At 39.2% G+C, this 22,079-nt stretch overlaps 3 protein-coding genes across 7 annotated transcripts in view; 2 read left to right on the top strand and 1 right to left on the bottom strand.

The window, feature by feature from the left end:
* SNAP23 (synaptosome associated protein 23) overlaps positions 1-3,712 on the top strand; it is a 31,907-nt gene extending 28,195 nt beyond the window's left edge. For both annotated transcript variants that reach the window (XM_081229031.1, XM_081229032.1), the window contains exons 7-8: positions 1,021-1,165; positions 2,359-3,712. In XM_081229031.1, the coding sequence (XP_081085157.1) occupies positions 1,021-1,165; positions 2,359-2,424 (211 nt within the window). In that variant the 3' untranslated portion in view covers positions 2,425-3,712. The remainder of the gene's footprint in view (positions 1-1,020; positions 1,166-2,358) is intronic.
* Positions 3,713-6,344: 2,632 nt separating this feature from the next.
* LRRC57 (leucine rich repeat containing 57) lies at positions 6,345-12,449 on the bottom strand. Of its 4 annotated transcripts, none has more exons than XM_081229029.1 (6): positions 12,327-12,449; positions 11,968-12,073; positions 11,733-11,871; positions 10,804-11,072; positions 8,312-8,497; positions 6,345-7,882 (listed from the first exon to the last, which is right to left on the bottom strand). In XM_081229029.1, exons 1-6 carry the CDS (start codon positions 12,416-12,418, stop codon positions 7,841-7,843), a joined length of 834 nt encoding a protein of 277 aa, XP_081085155.1. In that variant the 5' UTR covers positions 12,419-12,449; the 3' UTR covers positions 6,345-7,840. The 4 variants fall into 4 exon arrangements, with proteins under 4 accessions (XP_081085155.1, XP_081085154.1, XP_081085153.1 ...); XM_081229028.1 differs by having other exon boundaries at positions 12,308-12,402; XM_081229027.1 differs by having other exon boundaries at positions 12,315-12,392.
* A 2-nt stretch (positions 12,450-12,451) lies between these two features.
* On the top strand, positions 12,452-21,779 carry HAUS2 (HAUS augmin like complex subunit 2). The gene is made up of 6 exons (XM_081229030.1): positions 12,452-12,570; positions 16,029-16,121; positions 16,478-16,547; positions 17,616-17,748; positions 19,609-19,717; positions 21,344-21,779. Exons 1-6 carry the CDS (start codon positions 12,478-12,480, stop codon positions 21,506-21,508), a joined length of 663 nt encoding a protein of 220 aa, XP_081085156.1. The 5' UTR covers positions 12,452-12,477; the 3' UTR covers positions 21,509-21,779.
* The last annotated feature ends 300 nt before the right edge of the window (positions 21,780-22,079 follow it).

Here is a 22,079-nt window from a genome sequence, read left to right as displayed (position 1 = left end):
AAGCGGGGAGTCTTAACCACTGGACCACCAGCAAAGTCCCTTATTCCATTTTAATATTTGCCTTCTGACAAAATGGTGACTGTGATTGTTGACATTCAAGGATGGATTAACTTTTCTTTGTAAAGTACTTTCCAAATTATTCAAGTAATCATGTTTTACTTCTGTAAATAAGAAAACGTGTTTTAAAATGTATCATCTAGAGTAGGAGTCGACCAAATCCCTATAAGGATATCTGTAAAGGGTCAGATAGTAAATATTTCAGACTTTACAGGCCATACAGTCTCAGTCACAACTACTCAACTGCTCAACTCTGTTGTAGGGTAAAAGCAGCCATAAACAATATATAAACAATTGAGCATGGCTGTGTTCAAATAAAACCTTATTTATAAATTCAGAAGGCAGGCCAGATTTGGCTTTGGGCCAGGATTTTGCAACACTTATTTTAGAGGAGTAGTTCTTTAGACCTAAGCATGCATCAGAATCACCTGGGAGATTTATTTTTTTTTTCTCCTTTAATCATTTATTATTTGTCAGTGGTTTCTTTTTTTTTTAATAACAAATTTAATCAGTTATACATATACATGTTTCCATATCCCCTCCCTTTTGCGTCTCCCTCCCACCCTCCCTATCCCACCCCTCCAGGCTGTCACAATGGGAGATTTATTAAAACACAGATCCCTGGGGTCCCTTCCAGTCTCTGATTCAGGAGATCTGGAGTGGAGTGTGAGAATTAGCATATTTTCATGTCTAACAAGTTCCCAGGTTATGCTGGGAATTACACTTTGAAAAACCACTATCCTAAAGTTATTTCTTAATCTTAAATGGCTTTAAGATGTTGTGCTCTCTTGGATGTCTTTCCATTTTTACTATGGAATGCTTCCCAAGCATGGTAACCTGCATCTATTGGGTCTAACACTTGCTGAGGTCATTTTGGTTACTTATTTTTATAAAAACTAAATCCAGACTCACTCCATTTCTAATTCACCCAAAAGTACTGAATTAACTATCTTTTTGTGATAGTATAACAAATGATGCCAGGGAAGACGAAATGGAAGAGAACCTGACTCAAGTGGGCAGTATCCTAGGAAATCTAAAAAACATGGCCCTGGACATAGGCAATGAGATTGAGTCTCAAAATCGACAAATAGAACGGATCACAGAAAAGGTAAGAGCTTTTTAGTGCCACAGGAAAATGAGACATCCAGTATAGTGTTTAGTAATAGACATCTGTGCTAGATGCTCTGGGGGAGAGCAATAGGGATAAGATCCTGTCCTCACAGGCCTTGCAGTTTTGATGAGTTCTAACACATTGAAAAACAAGTCAAGTCCTCCTATCTCTTACTCAGTTGGTTCATTTTGAAACCAAGACCTTGGCACCAAGTGGTTTTATTTAAAATTTCACACATGAAGCTCACAATCTCCTCTAACCTTTCTGTGAGCTGTCGGGTGTTTTTTTGTTTTTCCCCTGAAAGAGCGAGTTAGCTTTTGGAATTTTATTTTGTTAACTAATAACAAATTAGTAAGTTCCTGAATCTTCATCTCATGAGTCAGTAGGTAAAAATCAGTTCTGCAGAATGGTTCTCATGGGGTGGACACACAAAAACAAGAGTTACAAAAAAGTGTGGTTGCTATTTTTTACTTCATATGATATAAAATATACTGAGATTAAATTGTGTTCTGTGTTTGGTTGTGTCACGTCTAAAAGCTTATTTATTGTTACTTCATTAAAATCTCAGTATACTTTAAAGGTTGGGGTAAGTTTTTCAGCTTGGCTTTCTGTTGAATCACTTATGATGGATTTCATTGAGGCAAACAATGGTTCATAAGATGTTTTCAATGCTGTTATGTGGGTTTAGGCTACATATTACCCATCATTTTAATTTACATATTGATGTGGATGGTGATACATCTGTTCCACAGATCTTGGGGTAGGTTATTTCAGTCTCTGGGTGAGATCTAGGGTAGCTCCAGATGAGATTCTATGATTCAGTTCACGGGACTCCTACAAGGTCCAGATCTATAACACAGAAGAGCATTATATTTTCACTGCATCTGCATGCCATTGATTATAAGATGCATCCTAGTTTCAGACATGTTAAACTATGAAAAAAAATGTTATAGAACTCATGAAATACTGGCAAGTTCTTCTGTTATATCTTTGTCATGTTTGTACACCCAGGTTTTTCCAAATGAATTTGATATTCTGTCACTTCTTGCCCAAAATGAGTTTTGTAATGTGGCTTGGACTATTTCCTGAATTTTCTCAATGTGTCAGTTACTCTTAAGTACATGAAATTTAACGTTCATTAGAGCAGCTTACCTTGTGAAGTAATGCTGGTATATTTTTCTTTTTTCCAGGCTGACACCAACAAAGATCGTATTGACAATGCCAATGCCAGAGCAAAGAAACTCATTGACAGCTAAAGCTACTGCTGTACTTCTTTATCATTTATTCACTTCCCTAGCTCCTCCTTCAAAGTCATTACCTTTCCAGAGTTTGAAATTTTGGTTCCACACTCTTCTAATCGGGAGATGATGTGGAAGAAGATCTAGGAGTAACAGCCCCCCTATTCTTTTATTTTCTCTTTTTCCCTTGAGGGTAGACTGCGGCTTAGTTTTCCTTCTAGTACTTTCTTTCTCAGTCCATACTCTTAGGTTGGTTTTCATACATCATATATAGTGTTATTTTTCATTCTCTCCATTTACTTAGCAAGTTCTTCTGCTTTCAAACTTTGGAAGCATTGCCAAAGACAGCCATGTAAAAGGCTGGGGGCAGTAGGGGCAGGCACAAGGAGGAGAGGCAAGAGATAAGAGGTTGTTACCTCAATAAAACCTGCAGACCCTAAAGCCAAAAGTTGCATAACCACAGTGAAGATCTAGTTGGGTTTAATTTCTGTTTAAGTTGCAGTTTTTGCCAATTTAGGCCAATGCTTGCTTTTGGAGCCTGCATATACAATATTTTTGTTATACATCACAACTTTGCAACCTCTGCTTCAAAAAACAGAATGAGTTTTCTTAAAGTGAGCTTAATTTCTGAACTCTTGGTGGTTCATCTATGTACATAGATTCTATGATCCCATTTCATATTGCACCATATAGGAACGCATGGTATAAATGAATGGCTTTTTATTTTCATATTATTAATAGTATCATGGTCCCATTACAGGCCTATTAACCTCATAAATTTGTCATTAGTCTTTGAAGAAAAAATATGTAAATATGTATATATAATATGAGAATTTCTCTCTACAGCAGGGCTTAAAATTTTTTGGAAAAGTTTGACAAAGTATACCACGTGAATTCAGATTTACCTCAATGCCAAGAATTCTGTTTAGATAGGAAAAAAATAAACTTGTTTTGATCTCAGGTAGAAAATAGTTAGATTGCTTTGAGTTTTATGTAGCTTTAAACTTTTTTAAAAACTAGAATTTATTCTGTTTAACTAAAAATGATTTAGAAAATTATGTCTTTGGTTTACTTATTGATGATTGCACTATGATTCTCTTAGCTTTTTGGATTCAACTTCCAGAATCACATTTGCTTAGATCCTGAACAGTGTTATAAGAATCTGATTGGTATTTGTCACCTTTATTTAAAAACTAGCTTCTGCACACTTCAAAGCTATTAATGTCGATTGGTTTGACCAATAACCACTGTTTGATCCTTACAATTAAATTTTGTAACTAACTAATGGAACTGTTTTTTCAAATAAGTGATGTGCTTCTGTGAGTACTTTTTGGGGGGTGGAAAGCAATAATTTTGTCAGCTCTCATTTGACAAACTGAATAGAGCAAAGATCCATAAATCAAAAGGCACTCCAGCAAAGAGCTGACTTTATTAGCACCTTTCCCATTTTTATTGGAAATATAGGACTTTTCCCTGCTGTGATTTGTCATGAGGTTCATTTTAATTACTAGTCTTTTATTCATTTGAGCTTAAATACACTAGCGACTGAAAGTGTTTATGAGTGAAAACCGCAACGCACTTACTGGAGGAGATAGAGTTAACATGGGAACTTTCAAAGGCTGAAAAGGAAAATATTTACAGTGAGATTTAATTAGGCCCTCAGTAACAGAAATGCCACATGCCAAAAAGGAGTAGTTTGGCAGGTGGTAGTAAATGTGTACAATAAGAAGGTATAAAACACTGGGGGCTGTTCTATACTTAAATGTCCTTCCTAAAAGCATTAAAAAAAATTTTTAACACTATTATGGCTAAAGGAAATAGTTCTGAAGATACCAGTATGCTGTTCCGACAGTATAATTGGTTAGAAGTGTGAGCTAAGGCACCATATTGTCTGGATTTACACTCTAGCTCTGCCACTTGCTGGCTGACTATAAAAGCATTTCTGTGCCTCAGTTTCCTTGTGCGTAAAGTGGGATTAATGATTCCTACCTCACAGAGTTGCTGCGAAGACTTAATGTGGTAATGCATGTAAAGCACTTAGAGCAGTGCCCAGCAAATGTAAGAGCTCATTAAATGATAGCTGCTATTCTCTCTAGAGTGGAGCTCTTTTTGGGTCAAGGATCTCTTCGTGAATTTGATGAAAGACAACCTCTCCAGAGAAATAGACACACAAACCACACACGTGAATCATGCATAAATGGGTCTTGAAAGCCCATCCATAGATCCCAGGTTACATACTTTTTCAAAGCTTCTGCTACTGAGAAAAGAGGAATGAGGACCTAGAACTTAGGCTCATAATACACTAGAAATAGAAGCTGTTGACTTAAAAGTGTTCTCCTGTGACACTGGAAACTTGTTTCTATTACTTCTGAAAGGTAGTAACTGAGGTGGTTAGCACAAGCTCTGGAGTCTGACCATCTGTGTTCAAGTTTTGGTTCAATCATTTACTAGTTTTGTGACCTTGAGCATAAAACTGACCTATAATTAAGGAGTTAAACATTATTCTCCACTGAACTTAATTGTTTTTTAACAATAAGCTCCCTCTTCAGGTTTCCGGTCTTATAATGACAGTGATCTGTATCTGCTATAGTTGTGCCTGTTTTATTTTTTCTTTCACAGTTTTAATTCATCCTTTGTTTACCACATTTCAACTCTGGATCTCTTCATGTCATGTATGGATTAGGAATCTCCCCTTAACTTAAACTTCTACTTCCCAGACATCCTATACTCAATTGCTCTTAGAATTAGTTTCTTTAAACGCTATTCTTTAGGTTACTCTCTTACTAAAATCCTATGTTATCCCAGTTACATTCCTAAGCATACTTATAGTTCTCAGGTTGATATTCAGGTTCCTTATTCTCTACTCATTTGTTTTTCATCCTAATGTAGTGTTTGCTCCAAGCCTTCCATTTCTGTACAACTTGCTAAATTCTATTTTAATGTTTTACAGGTGAAATAAATAGCACCATTTATTGAGTGCTTACTCTGTCATAGGCACTATTCTAAATGCTTTTATGTATCTTTTCACCAAATCCTCATAACATACATGAGAGGTAGGAGATGTTCCCCATATTATGGATGACAGTAAGTTGCTCAAATTCATAAAGCTAGTAAATGATGGACTTCAGATTCAAATCAGGATCTTTCTGACTCCAAGGCCCATGTTCTTACTCAGTATACTACACTGACTTCTAACCAAGCTCTAAAAGAAGGTAGGTGGGGGCTTCCCTGGTGGCGCAGTGGTTGAGAGTCCGCCTGCCGATGCAGGGGACACGGGTTCGTGCCCCGATCTGGGAAGATCCCACATGCCGCAGAGCGGCTGGGCCCGTGAGCCATGGCCGCTGAGCCTGCGCGTCCGGAGCCTGTGCTCTGCAACGGGAGAGGCCACAACAGTGAGAGGCCCGCGTACCGCAAAAAAAAAAAAAAAAAAAAAAGAAGGTAGGTGATTTAGAGCTGGTGGCCACTAGAATTTCAGTCTCCAGACCTCAAGTCAACCCACTTTATTAGCTCATATTTAAGTCTAAATACTTGTGTACTATATCTTTGGGCATATTACTTTACTTAATCCCTGCCCTCAAGTAGCTCAGGCAAGAGGCAGATGAATACAGAATGTGAGAAATGCTGCCGTAACAGATGGAGCAGTTAATTCGGCTTAGACTTCTCAGGAAGGGGCTTAGACATAGAAAAGGAGCATGTTAGTAAGAGGGCATTCTGACTGAGCAAACAATGTAAAGACAGTTAAAGGAGAGAGACATTGCACTGTGGGTTTAAGGAGCAGAATAACCTGGTAAGACTAGGCAAGTGAATGAGAGTGAGGAGAGGGTATCTGGAAACAAGGCTGGTCCAAGTTGTGAAAGTTAGCCATCATAACGGGATTCTCATAAGGGTAGGGATTTTTAAAACTCCCATTAATAATTAAATGTCTTGGGACATTAAAGTTATTTAATTTATAAGTTCTGATTTATTAGATAAGTACTGATAAAATAGAGAAATGTTCAGTAGGTCCATAAGATTAAGCATTAAACAAAGTTTATAAAAAAACAAAAACTCAATTGGTAATGTAAACTGGCACCCCCATCCCTCCCCAGTTGAGAAACAGAGAATAACATGGGAAAAAGAGAACCCCTAGACTAGATTTAAGGTCAGAGAGACTTTCCTCATATAAACACTAGGCTCTTGTGATCTCTTGACTTAATGGTTAAACTAGGTTTGTAAAATGAGAACTAACAATATATGGTAAATGACAGCCCCTTGGCTCAGACAAAACATCAGAAAACAGCAGAGTTTTAGCTTTCTAAATGTTCATGCCAGTAACAGTCTGAAAAAATCTACTTTCATAGCTTCAGTTTCTCTTAATAAGCATGGTTTCCAGTACCACAAAAATGTTTATCAGTCACATGAAGGCATTTCAGTACTCTTGCAACCTGAACAAGAACATAAAACATTTCTTCCTTATCAGTTTACTTTCAAACAAAGGGCCATTTACAGGTTAAAGTTCCCCTGTCGTCTTACTTTAAAGGATTAACCTTTCTTCCAGCCATAGTTATTAAAAAATCTTTCTCTCATTCAGAGAATAAATTTGATAAACATAAGTTGTTGTGAAATACTGTAACAGTAGCTTTTTGATAGGTAATTTGTATTAGAGTTGTAAATACAAAAAGATGACCAGAAATAAGAGACTGTTTCTAACAAAGCTTCAGGAAAATCTTGATTATTAAAACCCTTGTATCTTACAAGTTTTGCATACAGTTTCAGCTCTTCAGAGCCCTCTATCAATAAGGCACCTGCAATAGTAAAAAAAAAAAAAAAATTGCTACTGCAGCCTTGGGAACACCTCTTAGTGTTGTGTTGTTGCTTCTCTGACAAAGTACACTTTTAATCAAGAGTCATACCTTTATGTACATCCTAAATTCCAAGTATAAACATTGCAATTGAACTAATGGACTGGAGTAAAATCATAAATCCTTAGATTAACTATAGCAGCCTCTCATGAATTATTTGAATTTCATAAAAATATGAAGTGTCAACACAGGGTGGAATGGTAACTGATTTTTTGAAAGCTCGCACATTGAGACACATGAAATTTCAAGCTGTTGTGTGGAGCTATTCTGGTACCAGGCAGCATCCCCTCACTGTATACATAGCAACTAGCTACTGGGTTTCTCAAAGCCAAACAAATGATGGTTTTGAAGATCAACATTGTCCTTTGCCCTATCCATGACTCAAAATGGAGGAGTCTTCCTGTGTTTGATTCCCTTTAGCTTATTTGAGATGAGCCCTGGAAAGGAAAAAGATCATTGAGTGAAATATAACCTCCTGGAATATCATCTCCTCAGTGCAGATATCCTTGACAACAACAGGAGCCTTTCATTCAGCCAGATTGCAACAGGTTCCAAGTCAGTGTCCTGTATGGTTCACATGCTCCTGGAGAACATCATGCAAACTTCTTCTTGGTGGCTGTGAACCTCTCCATGTACTGAAAATCATGAAAGAATACATGTGTTATTTTGCCCTGAGCAAATAACTAACTTATTGGTTATTTAGGATTTTATGATTTTTTTTCCTTTAGGTTTTTATGGTCCTTCATTTCCTACAAAATCTACCTATTCTAAATGCAAATTTAAAGCACATGGTTTTGTGGGGTGTTTTTTTTTCCTTTATATCTTAATAGGACACCTATAAAAAGAAAAAGATGCTTTACAATAAGCTGTCTAAAGAAAAATATCATCTTGGCACAATACCATTTGGTTGATTCTCAGAACCCACCTCCAAAATGGAGAACAAATCCTTATTGACATAAACGGATTACACATATGTCCTGTACCTAGAAACACTCGTTTGAGTTACTTCACCTTTCTCTTCTCTGGAGCAGTGACTAGAAATTCAGAAGTACGCTAATACATACCTTATCATAGCCTTCCAGTTCTCGAAGTTTCTTTATTTCAAAAAGGTTGCCTTCTACAGCAAGCAGACAGATCTGGGAATCACTGAGGATGCTCTGTGGAAGCATACTGAGCTCAAGACAATTCTCCTCCAAACGAAGAACTTTAAGGCGAGGACAGCAAGATATCTTCACTGAGATCTGAGCTATCTATTGAACAATTTTAAAAAGGGATAATAGGAAAAAGTATAAGCACTGTAACGATTATTCTTTACTAAATTAAAAAATCTTTACTTGACTATTTGTCCTAGTTCTTTCTTCTACCACCTCCATTTTCTCACTAGCCACTCATTCCAGAAGCCTCTTGTGTTATCCAGCTTCTGTTACTACTCCACCACTTTTTTGGGGAAAAAAGAACAAATCTTTTTTGAAGGTCACCAGTGGCTTTTTGGAAACAAATTTTTCTGATAATAAAAGCACTTCATTATAGAAAATTTGAGAATCTCATGAGTTTAGAGAAAAAAGTTACCTGTAATTCATCACTGTAAACATTTTGGTACATTTACTGCCAATCTTTTATGTGTACATAGATGCCAACCACTTTACTGCCAAAGTCAAGGATTCGTTGCCCTCGTTCCCTGTTGCATCTGACTGTGCTATCTATCCGTTTCTTGAAACTCCCACTTCTTGTACCTAAGTGCTGTGTTTTTCTTCCTATCTTTTGAATTATTCCCGATTTTTGGCTTCCCTTCTTGTTTGTATGGACATTTTTCAAGCAGCAGTCCCTAATACTTAATAGTCAATCTTTCTAAACTTTCTCCTAGAAAGCTCATTCATTCTTTTTTGCGGTACGCGGGCCTCTCACTGCTGTGGCCTCTCCCGTTGCGGAGCACAGGCTCCAGACGCGCAGGCTCAGCGGCCATGGCTCACGGGCCCAGCCGCTCCACGGCATGTGGGATCTTCCCGGACCGGGGCGCGAACCCGTGTCCCACGCATCGGCAGGTGGACTCTCAACCACTGCGCCGCCAGGGAAGCCCAGCTCATTCATTCCTAAAGCTATCACTTCTTTTAAGCTATCTATCTACATTCATTTCTGCCTACCTCTATTCCACTCCTATGTTTCTGATTTTTAGTAAAACACATTGGATGTTTCACCATCATAACCCACTCAGCATGCCCATTCCCAATAGCACAACTCTTCTTTTAGGCTCTTGAGCTCAGTAGCAAGCAGTTATCTTTGATGCATTCAGCTCTTCTGCCCTTTAAATGCTCCAAGCCACCTAGTTATATTTACTATGCCTGGTATCATCTCAGACCATCACCTGGGACCTTGTTAAAACTGCAAATTCTCAGACCCTACCCCAGACCTACAAAATCAGAAACAATGAGTGTGGAGCCCCGTGATCTCTTAACCAGCTCTCCGGGTTATTCTGATGCACACTAAAACCTGAGAACCATTGATTTAAGGCAGCATAGGTGAATGTGGAGCAAGTGCTCAATTTGCTTAACAAGTTTTTTCCAATATTTTTTGCCAAACATTCAGAATTTTATTCCAAAAAGCTCAAGAACATACAAGAATATCCACTTTAAGGAAAAGATAGAGCCAATCTCGTCCAAGACTGACTGAATTTCATCATAACATAAGGTCAGGACAATCTAGAACAGTTTTGTCCAATAAAACTTATTGCAACTAGTGGAATGTTCTATATCTGTGCTGTCCAATATGGTAGCCACTAGCCACATATGGCTGTATTGAGCCATACTTGAAATATGGCTAGTGCAACCGAGGAACTGAATTTTTAAGTCTAATTTAAATGAATTTTAATGGCCATGTGCCTAGTGGCTACTGTAATGGACTCTGCAGATGTAGAAGCATAGACACTAGAAAAACTAAAGACTACCCAGTCTCACTATGATCAGTGTTTCATCATTTGTGCCTTATGTCTAGACCAAAGATTGTTTCTCCAGTCAGATACATGTTAACCAAAGAGTTTCTGAAGTTATGGAAATAAATTTCAAATACTGAAATTAGATCTGTCCAACAATCTCCAAAACTCCTATCACTGACGGTTCTTCCGCAAAAGCAGGACACACACTTGACAAAGATGTCAGCAAAAGGACAACTGAATGAACTCTGATGTCCAACTCTGAGAACATATGAGTTTAAGCCTCTTTTCCACTCTATCTTCCTGACATAGCTCCTTGCTAGATGATTAGAGGTATATCTGAGGATGATTTGAAGAACTCAAGGTTTGTGAGACAGGGGTTTAACTTTTGAAATTGCCTCACCATGTTACCCACCCTACCCTCCAAAAAACACCTACACAACAAACACACCCAGTGTCTCAACTAACTTCACGGCACTTTGGGCTTTGAAATTAGTCCAGCCCATAGAATATACCTCTCTTCTAGCCTCTTATACCCCTCTCCATGATTACAGTTTAGAGAACAATTGTTTATTCAGGAGACTGTAAACCCACATACATGCTGTAGAAAAAAACCCTTAAGCTCTAGACCTGGTTCTGGTTGAGGTTGAGTTCGATGACCTGCAGCTCCCGCACTGTGTCAGGTATGCTCCGAATTTGGTTCTTGGAGAGATCCACTACATCCAGGTGCCGTAGGTTACAAAGTTGGGATGGTAGTGCTCTCAGCTGGTTCCCAGAGAGGCTCAGGGTCTTAAGGGCAGATAGTTGCCCAAAAGTAGATGGCAGCTCTCTCAACTGATTGTTGTTTAAGCTTAGTGTCTCTAGTTTTTTCAGATTGCATAACTCATCAGGAAGGACAGCTGGCAAAGAAAAATTTAAAAACCTGAATCCAATACAGCTGAAAAACACATTTGATGAAGTTTATAAAAACTATATGGCAGTCTGTTATGCCTCTTGTTAATACACATAGGCATTTCACATGTTGTGCCATTTTTAAGTATTGCATTTTTACCAACATAGTCTTCAGAAGGTGAAGGTGCCATCAAAATTCAGGAAAGCATTATGTATATAACAGGCTCCTTTTGTGAAGGGGCCACTGCACAATCCCACAGCAATTTTGTGGGATTTGGAAGGCCCTCTCCTTACCATCCCATCCGCCCTTCCAAATTAGCAGCAAAGTTAGCTCTGTTTACATTACACCCCAAAGATGGTCCCTTTCAAGTCCAAATTAACCTCCTACCAATCATTACACCAGGAGAGGAGGCTTATAGATGTAATTACAAGAGATAGAAAGCTTCAAGGACTCTGACATTCTTCTGCATCTTGAGCTCCTGAAGTTTCATAACAAGAAAAATCAGCTTGTAAGAAAAAAAAACCCTTCTTTTTTTTAAGATTCTGATACATTTATTTGAAAACCAGTTTAATAACATTATAATCGTACTCCACACTGTATTCCAAGAGAAAAACCACCCTTCTTAACAGCTGATAACTAGCAAAATTCCCAGGCGCAAAAGCCATACTCAGTTTGTTGTTGTTCAAGGACAGGCTCTTCAGCAGAGTGAACTTCCCTATAATCATAGGCGGTAGACTCTCGATCTTGTTGTTGGACAAGTCGATGGTCCTGAGGTTGCTTGTCAGCTTCTGCAACTCTGAGGGGAACTGAAGAAAGGGGCTCTCAGCGCCTTACCTATTAACTTCACCGCCCGCCGTCCCTCTCCCTTTAAATTCCCTTGGTCGGATCCCTCCCAGTCTCACCTCGGTCAGCCCACGGTCCTTAAGCTGAAAGACACCAGTTTTCTGCGCTGTTTCCACATGAGCGCGGAGGGCACTGTTTCCCATCCTAGCGCCAAGGCTCAGGTCTCTGCGGGAAGGATGAGCAGCTGTCACCACTCGGCCCGGCACCCAGCCACCCTGTCGGCCTCCCGGCTAGGTCTCAAGCTCCAGCTGTCACCTCCTGCCGATCCCTGGATCTTGGGGGCCAGCTCAAGAGTGGCAAGGAAGAAAGGGAAGAACACCAGGCCCCGCCGCTTTTGCAGCTGTTCGAAGGCTAGACGCCGCTAGGAGCCTACAGAGGATCAGGGATCCCCGAACTCGCCTCCTACCCCTCAGCTCACAGCCGGCTCCGCAGGGGAAGACCCGGGACCCGCGCTCGCCTGGGATGCGCTCCCCAGGCTTCCGCCGGGGCGGAAACGCCCTGTGACGTCATCGAGCCGCGCGGTGCGTTCCGCTCACTCTCCGCGCCACCCGGAAAGGCGGCTGCCAGCTATGGCTGAGGCGAACCCCTGGGACCCGGCGTCCGAGCCAAACGCTGCGGGGCTACTGCTGGGCCATTTCGTAGCTTCGGGGTTGGTTACTCAGGTGCGCGGGGGGCGATGGCGTCATGAAGGGGGTGCCCACGGTGGCGACAGAAGATAGCTGTGAGGTGGTGGTGCTGGCCGCGGGAGCGGGTGGGAGGGTGCTGGCTGGGGGCTGTTCTAGAGTCGTGGCCGATGGAGCTCCTTGTAGGCAGCAGAAGTGACTGGTCCGCGGTGGGTTCTGCAAAAGCGGGGCTCTAAGGAGATGGTGTTTCAAGTGTCTGGCAGGCGAGTTATCCCAGGTCAGTTCTTGGGCGGTAATAAAGACTAGTGTTACCCGCCTTTTTTCATCCAGTAATACCGCCTCTAGATTGTAATCGGTGGCGGGGTTGGGAAATAACGGGTAGGTGGTTAAAACATACGTTCCCAAAGAACGCTCGTTTGTGTGAAATACTGAAGCATTGCGGGAGGCGCCGGGTACGGGAGAGCGCCAAGGGAAGCACGCATCTTTAAAGGCCGGTGGCGGGGGCGGAACAAAAAAGCATTGGTGAAAAAGACCCGAGAGACCTTGGAACATGATTGGAGGAAGGAATTAATTTTGAGAAGGAGAGAAGAGGGAGATTGGCCAAGGGGTGGTAGTTTTAGGTTCGGCGGGAAGAGCATGTTCATAGGCCAAAGGGAACAAGCCAACAGAGGGAGAAATTGAAGATGTGAGGGAATAATGAAATAGAAATGGCAGATATGACAAGGGAATGGGAAAAGTGGGGTTGAGAGAAGGGAAAGAAATTTTGAGATAATGAGGAAGTTGAGGAATTTCACTAAAAAGGCAACTGAGAAAAATAGAAAAGGTAAAACCATCTACAGAGATTAGCACTATGCACATGATGAAAGATTTATGAAAAATAGACAACTTTTTAGACCTAGAAGAGTCATTAGAGAATTCTACTATCTACTTACAGTAATTTTAAGATGCAGAAACTGAGACCTGAGGAGACCAAGAAACGTGTCCAGGGCCACTCAACTAGTGAAGTAGAGTTAGATCCCAGAGCTCTCCCTTTTCTGACACATTATATCATCTCTAAAATGAACTGTAATAGATGATAGATACTGTAACACTATCTTGAAAGGGTTTAAACGTCTGTTGAAGGACTTTTCTAGATTACTTGAAGACCTAGTAGCCAGACCTTATGGATTTTGGGGGAAACGAGGGGTAGGAATGAATGCGTTGGAAAATAGGCAAAACATAACCACAGCACTCCCCAGTTCTCACCTTCCTCACTTCTCTCCTGTGTTTTCTTGCTACCAGATTGCCTATTGCCCTCACCTGTATTGTCCAGTGCTGTAACAAAGTAATTTGGTAAATTCGGGCTTCCCTGGTGGCGCAGTGGTTAAGAATCCGCCTGCCAATGCAGGGGACACAGGTTCAATCATTGGTCTGGGAAGATCCCACATGCCACCGAGCAACTAAGCCTGTGAGCCACAACTACTGAGCCCAGGTGCCACAACTACTGAAGCCCGTGCGCCTAGAGCCCGTGCTCCACAACAAGAGAAGCCACCGCAATGAGAAGCCCGCACACCCCAACGAAGAGTAGCCCCCGCTCGCCGCAACTAGAGAAAGCCTGCACACAGCAACAAAGACCCAACGCAGCCATAAATAAATAAATAAATAAATAAATGTTTGTTTGTTTTTTTTTTGCGGTACGCAGGCCTCTCACTGTTGTGGCCTCTCCCGTTGCGGCACACAGGCTCTGGACGCGCAGGCTCAGCCGCTCCGCAGCATGTGGGATCTTCCCAGACGGGGCACGAACCCGTGTCCTCTGCATTGGCAGGCGGACTCTCAACCACTGCACCACCAGGGAAGCCCAATAAATGTTTTTTAAAAAGACCTTCTTATAATCTTACTGCACAGCTAGGCCCAGTGAGGAAACTGAAGATTTGTAGCATGATTTTACTTTAAGCAAACTTTACATATAAAAAACCTATTTTTATTGCAAGGATTTATCATTGATTCTTTCAAAATGATGTATTATATGATCCCTTTAAACAGTCCATCCCTTAAGTGCACATCCTCCCATGTGAATTAAAAATTGAGTGATGCTTAAAATTGTGATGTGATATGATACAACTCTTATAGAAAATGTTTGTTTCAGCTTTGTTCTTTTTTTTTTTTAATATTATTTAGGCTCCCCTGGGTCTTAGTTACAGCGCATGTGATCTTTAGTTGAGGCATGCAAACTCTTAGTTGTGGCATGCATGCGGGATCTAGTTCCCTGACCAGAGATCAAACCCAGGCCCCCTGCATTGGGAGCACAAAGTCTTACCCACTGGACCACCAGGGAAGTCCCAGTTACTGAGCATTTATAATGTTTAGTTCTTTCTGTCTGGAGTACCTTTTCCTTCCCATCCATCATGAGCTTGTTAAGGGCAGAGAGCTTGTTTCATTCATCCTTGAATCTTCTATTGCCTAACTCAATAAATGTTATAAAATTGATTATCATCAGTCAGCAAACGTTTGCTATGAAGGGCAAGAGAATAAGTATTTGAGGCTTTTAGGTCCATAGGGTCGCAACTAGGCTGTTGTAGTATGAAAACAACATGAGATAATAAGTAAATGAATGAGTGAAGTTGAGTTTCAATAAAACTTTATTTCTGGACCCTGAAATTTGAATTTCATATAATTTTCATGTGTCACAGAATGTTTTTCTTTTGATTTTTTTTCCTCCAACAATTAAGAAATATAAAAACCATTCTTAGCCCTTAAGCTATACAAAAACAGGCAATGGGTGCATTTAGTTCATAGGCTGTAGCTTCCCAATCCTTGGCCTATATGATATCTGAAGTTCTTTCCTGTGCTAACATTCTAGAGAAGAAAAGGAGGATAGAAAAAATTATGGATGAAGCCAAGGGATGAACAAGATAATATTCTTATTCTGAGATAACCTGCAATTTAAGAAAGCAGCATAATATAGAATGAAAGGATAAAAAGGAGGTGGGGGTAGGCTTTTTCAAGGAATAATTATGCCTGGACAAAACATTCCTTTATCTAAGAGAGAGAGAATGCGGAAAGAGACAGTATGAATGACTTGTAACCAATAGAGGTCATTTAATGAATCAGGTGAATGATTCCATAGCCCAGGAAGTGTTTAATTTTAGCCGCAGGAAAGTCTGAGAGACTAGGTCATTTGTGTAGAAGTGATTCTCCAACAATTTCAACTTCAGAATTTTTTGGTAAGCTATCAGCAATGCCAGTCTATTGTGCATGATGCCTTAAGAAATAGTACAAAGTGATTTTCTTCTTTGTTTTTCTTATTTTTAAAATATTAATATTTGGGCAAAAGATTTGTGATGGTGGAGGTTTTAAAAAAACAGGAAATATACATTGCACTGTCCTACTCTGTATTTCATTTTTCAGGGGCAGCGTTGGACATAATATATCCTCATATTTTAGACACGTGGGCATGCTATTCCAACACACACATAAACTCTGACATATTGCTGCTTTCTCTGTTCACTTACCAATAGGAGATGTTAAATATATCTAAGAAATCAACTTCTTGCTTTGTGAACTTCTCCAGACTACAGCAGATCACAGATCTTCAAGCTGAAATCTACCAGGTAAATTATGTTGGAGTTTTTACTTTCTACCTCTAGTATGGAAAAAAATCTTAACTGGCTCCAACAGTAATCCTCTTGCACGCAGAACACTGTCTAGCACATAGTCATATAGGCTTTTCTTTGCAGTAGTTAATAATAGTAGTAATGGTCACAGTCGTAGTTAGGAGTAGTAGCAGTAGCAGCAACAGGGCTTGAACACCAAAATGAAGAGATTCAGTAAATCCCTGGGCTCTCATAACAAATCATCCTCCTGGTCCCCTTAAATATTCCTGAGTTAAAGACTGTCCATTTTTATCAAAGCCTTTACTTCAGGCTACTTTCTGCATGAGCTAAGTGTTTTTTTGTTTCTAATGTAGAAAAACCTGGAAATTGAACTCCTAAGTCTAGAAAAAGATGCAGCAGATGTTGTCCATCCTTCCTTTTTGGGTAAGTGGTTTAGTTAAATGAGTAATCATTGAAATTTCAACTTTTTCTTGGATTACTTTAAATAAGCACTAGGCTATAAAATTATGATAATTTTTCCAGGTATTGCCCCAAAGCTAACAAAGTCAGTAGAGCTTAAAAGACATGGGGCTTCCCTGGTGGCGCAGTAGTTGAGTCCGCCTGCCGATGCAGGGGACATGGGTTCATGTCCCGGTCCGCGAGGATCCCACAAAGGCTGAGGAACTTTCCAGATGAAAGGATCCTAAAGAGACATGACAGCTAAAGCACAGTGTAGTCATGGATTGAATATTTGATTAGAAAAAAATTTTTTTGATATAAATGACATTATTGGGATATTTGGTGATGTTTAAATATAGGCTGTATTAAATACTGGTAGTATTGTACTAATGTTAAATTATCCGAATTTGATACTTGTAGTATAGTTATATATCTTGTTCCTATTTTGGGAAATACATGCTGAAGTTTTAGGAGTAAAAGGTCATGACATCTGCAACTTACTCTCAAATTGGTTAGCAAAAATATATGTATGGGTGTGTAGAGAAGAAGGGGAAAAAAAGAAAACAGCCAAATGTTAAGTTGGTGAGCCTAGGTGAAATGTATATGAGAGTTCAATCAATGAGCTATTCTTGAAACTTTTAAGTTTGAAATTTTTTCTAAATAAAAATTTAAAAGAAGAGACAACTGACAGCCATTAACTGAATTCTGGGGAAAATATTGAAATAAAAGTAGCTTAAAAGACAAATATTTGTTTTTTAATGCTCTAATATGGAATATTAGAGACAGACACTTTATGTGAAGCATATGGCTCTGGCTATAAAAACTGAACTAGGAATAGAATTGGGAAACACAAAGAATTTAGCACTAGATTGGGTTGTCAGTAGTAAAAGTAAGAGAAAATAGTTGAAAATGAAACTGGTATTGGTATTAAAGACAGCAAAGGGGAGATATTTAGGAGAGAAATGGTGGGATTAATTTTTGACCATTGTTAGTATTAGTGACTTCAAAACTTGTCCTGTTGCTAATTATAATTACTATTTCTGGTTTATGTAGCTCAGAAGTGTCATACTCTGCAAAGCATGAATAATCATTTGGAAGCGGTGCTAAAAGAAAAGCGGTCCCTCAGGCAAAGACTGCTGAAACCCATGTGCCAAGAAAACTTGCCTATTGAAGCTGTTTATCACAGGTTAGACTAAAAAGTAGAAGTTAACAGTCACACATGTTCCCTGAGGGTAGTTTTTGTTTAGACTAGTAGTTATTTCATAGCATAATTCATTAAACAGTATATGAGTGATCATATCTATTAACATTATTATTAATGCTGATACATTAAACCAGAAAGAAAATCCTTTACTTTTAAAGAATTGTAGCAATGGTGAAGAGAAAGACATTCCTTTTGCCCATTGTGTCTTAGGAATTATAAATAATGACTTTAATGAAAGAAATTAGATCCATAACATATAGTAAGGTGGATAAAAATCATTTTTATTATGTATAGACAGCTTTCTGTGATGTAAATTTATTGTTGCATTAATGTTGCCTCTGTATAAAAATTCTGTTGGGGGAGTTTAAGCAGGGACAGATGAAAACAATGTCAACTAAAAGGAGAAAAATAACAGTTCTGATCTCACCTCTGCTGTTTATATGCCTCAGAGCCTTGGGCAAATGATTTAAGTTTTTGCCTTAGTTTCCCAATCCATAGAATGGGGATGCTTTCTATTGCTCTCTTTCTCATAGGAGTACGGAAAGTATCAAATTGAAGGTGTAGGTTATTATTAATAATAAATAACAAAATTAAAAAGCACTCATCTGGGGATCTGATTGCTAACTTTGTCTGCCAGTGCCTCACTAACTGACCCTGAACAAGTCAATATTTCCTCTAAGTGTCAGATCTTTTATCTTGCAGTAAAATAATAAATATACAAATCCCATTCTTGTGGATATATTCAGTATTCAGTGTAGTTAAATATCATTAATGTGTATATTATACATTATATATATCAGAAGAACTGAGTAATAGTTTTAAGGCATTTTGCAAATACAAAGATTCAAAGTAGTTTCATGTGTAGGCTATTTCAGTGAAGTACATTTATCCTTATTGTCTTCACCCTTCACCAAGAATGAGTAGATTGAAATGGAATGAGGTTTTACCTAGAGAAATTTTTTTTTAAAGTTCTTCACTCTTTTTTAAAATTTTATTTATTTTTTAAAGTTTTTAAAATTTTTATTTTTGGCTGCCTTGGGTCTTCGTTGCTGCGCACGGGCTTTTTCAAGTTGCAGCAGGCGGGGGCTACTCTTCATTGTGGTGCACGGGCTTCTCATTGTGGTGGCTTCTCTTGTTGCAGAGCATGGGCTCTAGGCGGGCAGGCTTCAGTAGTTGTGGCACGCAGGCTCAGTAGTTTGTGGCCCACGGACTTAGTTGCTCTGTGGCATGTGGGATCTTCCCGGACCAGGGATCGAACCCGTGTCCCCTGCACTGGCAGGCGGATTCTTAACCACTGCACCGAAGTCCCAATTTTTTACTTATATGAGAAAATTATTAACATTGATATTTGTCTAACATTAGATTGGGTTACAGATATGATTAGTGTTGTCTCTTTCTGTCTTTGTGTTTGGATGAAAAGTTAATTCCTGTTTAAAGTGAAAGAGAAGAACCTTTTTTTTTTTTTTTTTGCGGTACACGGGCCTCTCACTGCTGTGGCCTCTCCCGTCGCAGAGCACAAGCTCCGGACGCGCAGGCTCAGCGGCCATGGCTCACGGGCCCAGCCGCTCCGAGGCATGTGGGATCTTCCCAGACCGGGGCACAAACCCGCATCCCCCGCATCGGCAGGCGGACTCCCAAGCACTGCGCCACTAGGGAAGCCTGGAGGAAGAACCTTTTTTATCACTGATATTTCCATGAATGCAGAAAGGTTATTAACAGCTCATTGGGTGGATTGTAATTCTCTTAATTTCATATTAAAGGTCCTAATTAAAGGGAAAAAAGAGAACACAAAATACCTGAACTAAAAAAAAGAAGAGTTGACTTTTTTTCTCCCTCCTTCAGATACATGGTGCATTTGCTGGAGTTGGCAGTAACTTTCATTGAGAGATTAGAAGATCATCTTGAAATAATCAGAAATATCCCTCATTTAGATGAAAATCTAAAGAAAATGGTGAGTATTACCAATAGCATTTAAGTACCTCATCAACTCCTTCCACATTGCTTTTTTAGCTATCTTTAGTTCTTTTATACTAGAATCTCAAATGTGTGATCTCGTTTAACTTTTTTTGTTGGCTAATATTATGAGCAAATTACTTTTTTTTAATCAAGATACCTTTTCTTTATTTAGAAGTCATTTTACATTGTTTTATTCCAGTATTTAATAAATATGTGTTATCTTCATTGTGCAAGGGACTATGCTAGAGGTATCATGAGAGATAAACAGATATGACCAATCCCTGCCCTCAAATTCTCAAGGTTTGGTGAGAGAAAGTATAAGATACTCTCTACTTTATTGTATTTGCACAATGAGTGCAGCAGAGAATTATAAAGAAGATGCTATCTTTTAAGCACAGAGAAGGGGGTGATTACTTTCACTTTAGGGAGATTGGGAATAGGATAGGAAGTAGGAATACTTGAATAAAGTTTTAAATAGGAGTTAATAGCAAGCTCCATCTTGAAGAATCAGTGAAAACTGGATGTGCATCAGAAAGAGTAGTTCAGCTGAAAGCAGCAATGTGAGGAAAGCCATGAAAATGAGAGAGCACAGGTAGTTTGAGGGAAGAGTGGTACTCCACTTTGGCTGATGCTTCAAGGTATTGAGAGGGAGATTGACTCGGGGTTAGTTTATGGAATATTTTGAAAACCAGACTAAGAAATTTAGACTTTGTCTGAGTACTGGGGAATCATTGGATGTTTTTTTCTTTTGTCTTTTTAGAGGAGGGCACAGAGGGTTGGCTTGAGCAGGACTGTATCTTAATCATGGAGAAAATATTGGATAAAGTAGACTGAGGCTTGTCACTCAAAGTATGGGCAGAGCATCAACATCACCTGGAAGCTTGCTAGAAATGCAGAATTGCAGACTTCATTCACTTTAGACCTTCAGAATCTGAATCTACATTTTAACAAGTTCCTCAGGTGATTCCTATGCACATGAAAGTTTGATGAGCTGTGGTGTAGAGGACTAGGCAGAGGAACAAAAGGCAGAGGAACTTGGAGAATAAATACAGTCATTCAGATAAAAGATTTAAAGCATAGGAATACAAAAGACTGTGTAGATTTTTAGATTTTGGAGGTCAAATTTCTAGTACGTGGCTACTATTTGGACAAGGGAGACATCCAAGGAATGAAGTTTCTAGCCTTGGGGACTTGAGGATAAGTAGGATCAAGAGATTAAATAAAGAAGCCAGTGAGTTTGTTTTTTGATATGTCTTGCAGAGATAGTAAATGTTCAGTCATGGTTTGTTGAACTGTGGTTAAATCGAGTTTGAGATATTGAATATGCATCTAGATGGAGATTTCCAGCAAACTGAAATGTAGGACTAAATTTTAGGAAGAAGATTAGGTTTGACAATATAGATTGAGGGTCATCTGCATTGAGGTGATCACTGAAGACAAAGGAGAGATGAACTCACAAAGAAACAGAACATATAGGACAGCACAATTTTAAGGAGCCTTTGTATTAAGGGGCTGGAGAAGATCAGTTGTCAACTTTTGGTGTCATTATTTATGATATAGTAATGTTGTGTTAATGACACATGATTTCTCTCCTGTTTTCCCCTTCTTTCAAATGTTACAGAGCACAGCTTTAGCAGAGATGGATATTTTGGTGGCTGAGACAGCAGAACTGGCAGAGAATATACTCAAGTGGCGAGAACAACAGAAGGAAATTTCCTCTTGTATGCCCAGAATATTAGCTGAAGAAAATTTTCTTCATAAATACGATGTTACAGTGCCTCCTTAACCTTTTACTTCTAAAGTTAATGTTCAAACTATTAATGCAAAGTAATTATCAACTTTTAATTTTTGTTTAATTATATGTAGTCATGTGAAGTCCATTTCTAGTCAATTATAACATGGGTATTTATAGACTTTGCCACTAGCAATACTGAAAGAGCCCTCTTTATATTGAAATACCAAGATTCCAAGTTCATTAAGACAAAACTGAATTTTCCTTTGTTTTTCAATGTATTTTCATTCCACTTTTCAATAAAACTCAAATATAACTATGATAATTAACGTGAGTGCATTAACCATATCTTAGGCAGCAGACTTTATTATGTTGTTTTTTAAAAAAATGCTTGTTTCTGAGTTAGAAGAGTCTTGAATCTGAAAGCATGTTGCTTATTCCCGTGAGATTGTCACTAAGTATGCAAAAAAGAGCAAAATAGCAGACCTGACTGCTATCCTGTGAAAGGCCTGCTCGTAAGGTTGGTCCTTGGCTGGCATCTGGGAACTTAGATTTCTAGGGTTCCCTCCACTCACTGATAAGAGTTGCTCGCTGTGACTAAGGTGTTTGTACAGTGTGGTTTGTG

This window comes from Mesoplodon bidens, assembly GCF_964165515.1.
Source record: "Mesoplodon bidens genome assembly, chromosome: 3".
In the NCBI taxonomy this organism is placed as follows: domain Eukaryota; kingdom Metazoa; phylum Chordata; class Mammalia; order Artiodactyla; family Ziphiidae; genus Mesoplodon; species Mesoplodon bidens.
The sequence above is the reverse complement of the archived record's forward strand: the minus strand, read 5'-3'. Positions and strand labels throughout refer to the sequence as shown.